General features: G+C 18.4%; 1 protein-coding gene across 1 annotated transcript, besides 1 other annotated feature; it reads right to left on the bottom strand. All coding sequences in view use genetic code 6, as the record gives it.

The window, feature by feature from the left end:
• Positions 1–375: 375 nt before the first annotated feature.
• Positions 376–1557, bottom strand: IMG5_197030 (hypothetical protein; the record flags this gene model as incomplete). Its single annotated transcript, XM_004024203.1, has 2 exons — positions 376–882; positions 988–1557. 2 exons carry the CDS (start codon positions 1555–1557, stop codon positions 376–378), a joined length of 1077 nt encoding a protein of 358 aa, XP_004024252.1.
• Positions 1558–1824: 267 nt separating this feature from the next.
• Positions 1825–1856: a microsatellite.
• Positions 1857–1892: the final 36 nt, after the last annotated feature.

The raw sequence follows: 1892 nt of genomic DNA, 5'->3' as shown, positions 1-1892 counted from the left end.
ATACTTTTGAGGAACATAACTAAATTATATAGAAGGATTACTAAGTCTTAATAGACTCATTTCAGTTTTTGATTATTTAGTCATATAATTTAACTATATAAATTAATGTTTATTTCTATTAGATTTTTTATTTAAGTCTTTATTTTTTATTTATATATTGTTAAATTTAATTTATATTTTATTAATAATAATGCAACAACAATTAATAGCATTTTTTCGAAAATAATAAAATTAAAAAAATATAAACTACAAAAAAATCAATATACATATATTAATTATTTAAATAAATAATAGATAAAAAACAAAATAATTATAATCAAAAAAAAATAATAAAAATAAAACATATAATAAATAACTTTATACAAAAAAAAATATTCAAATTATCGAAAAAATTCTATCTTCTTATTTTAATTCAATTTTAAGTTAATCGCAAATCCAAACAAAAATTTTATGAGATTCCACAAACCTTTATTCCGAATTTTAACATTTCAATAAAACAATAATAAAATTTCTGTCATTTATTTTCCAGGAAGTAGCTAAGCAAGGTCCTGCCGAGCAAGTAGTTCCTGTTTTTAAACCAGCACAAATATTTTAAAATTTCTACAAACATTTATTTGTATTTTCCCATGTTAATATTCTTAGTTATCCATTTTTATTTTTAACCTAACAAGTATATAACTTACATTTAACAACCTATCTAAATAATCCACTTTAAAACATTGAGTAAGCTGATAATTTACATTAATCAATTGCATTTGATTTATTAGATTTATTTATTAATCCATGTGGGTTACTATATTATGTTTGTAATAAGTTTAATTCTCGGGCATATTTGTTCATTTCTTATACAAATTTTTTTATTGCTTCTTTTGATTTTATATTCTAAATTTAAATATTTTTTTATATTTATTATTCTTTAAATAATTTTTTATATAATAATATCCTTCCAATATGTTCCTTTTTTTGTTTTTGTTTTAAAAACAAAACAATAAAATTTAATATAATTAAAAAAAATACAGCTAATGCAAAAGCAGAATCATTTCCAGAAGGCAGCATTAAACTATGTAAAAGATCCCAAATAGTAATTTGATCTCCATATTTCAAATTTGCTGAAGTTCCTATCATTTAGGCTGCAGGTTTGGATATTTGTACAATATCAATTTTGTTAATTACTTTTTCTTATATTAATTAACAAACAATATGACATGTCATTATTTTTGTTAGTGATGCTATTTCTCGTTACTTTTTAGATTTATGTGAGAGTAATATTTTATCGTTAACAGAGTCGTATACACATATGCTTTTGGCACTTAAATTTAAGTCTTTTAATTGTCTATATTTGAATAATCCAATGTTGTCAGCTTAATCTTTTTTATAGTTTATTATAAATTAAAAAATATGTTTTATTATATTTTACAAATAGATGGTAGTGTTATATTATTTTATAATAAAAGTGTATCTTCCTTTTATTTATTTTTTAAAAAGTAGAAAAATTAGAAATATAAGAAATATATTTTATAAATTATACGTGTTTTTATTTTAATTTTTTATGTACATGTGATTTATTTGAATTATTTACTATAAGAGAATCATTAGATATTTTAAATTATTTACTTAAAATTTAATTTCTACATATACTTTATGTCTTATTTGTTAGGCTATTTTTTAATGATTTTGTATTTCTATTTTATGCTAATATTTTATTAGTTTTAATTTAAAATTTTTTCTAAGAGCTTTCTTATCTAAAGTGTATTTCAGCAGATTATATTAATGATTTTGTTTTATCTATTAAGCTCATATTTTTTATCTATTTACTTTTGTATAATTTTTGTTTTTTTATTTTTAGTTTTTTTATTAATTATATAATTATAAATCATATTAAATAAACTTAT

The sequence above is a fragment of the Ichthyophthirius multifiliis genome (assembly GCF_000220395.1).
Source record: "Ichthyophthirius multifiliis unplaced genomic scaffold scaff_1120509251402, whole genome shotgun sequence".
Lineage (NCBI taxonomy): Eukaryota > Ciliophora > Oligohymenophorea > Hymenostomatida > Ichthyophthirius > Ichthyophthirius multifiliis.
Note: the sequence above shows the minus strand (reverse complement) of the source record. Positions and strands in the feature narration are given on the sequence as shown.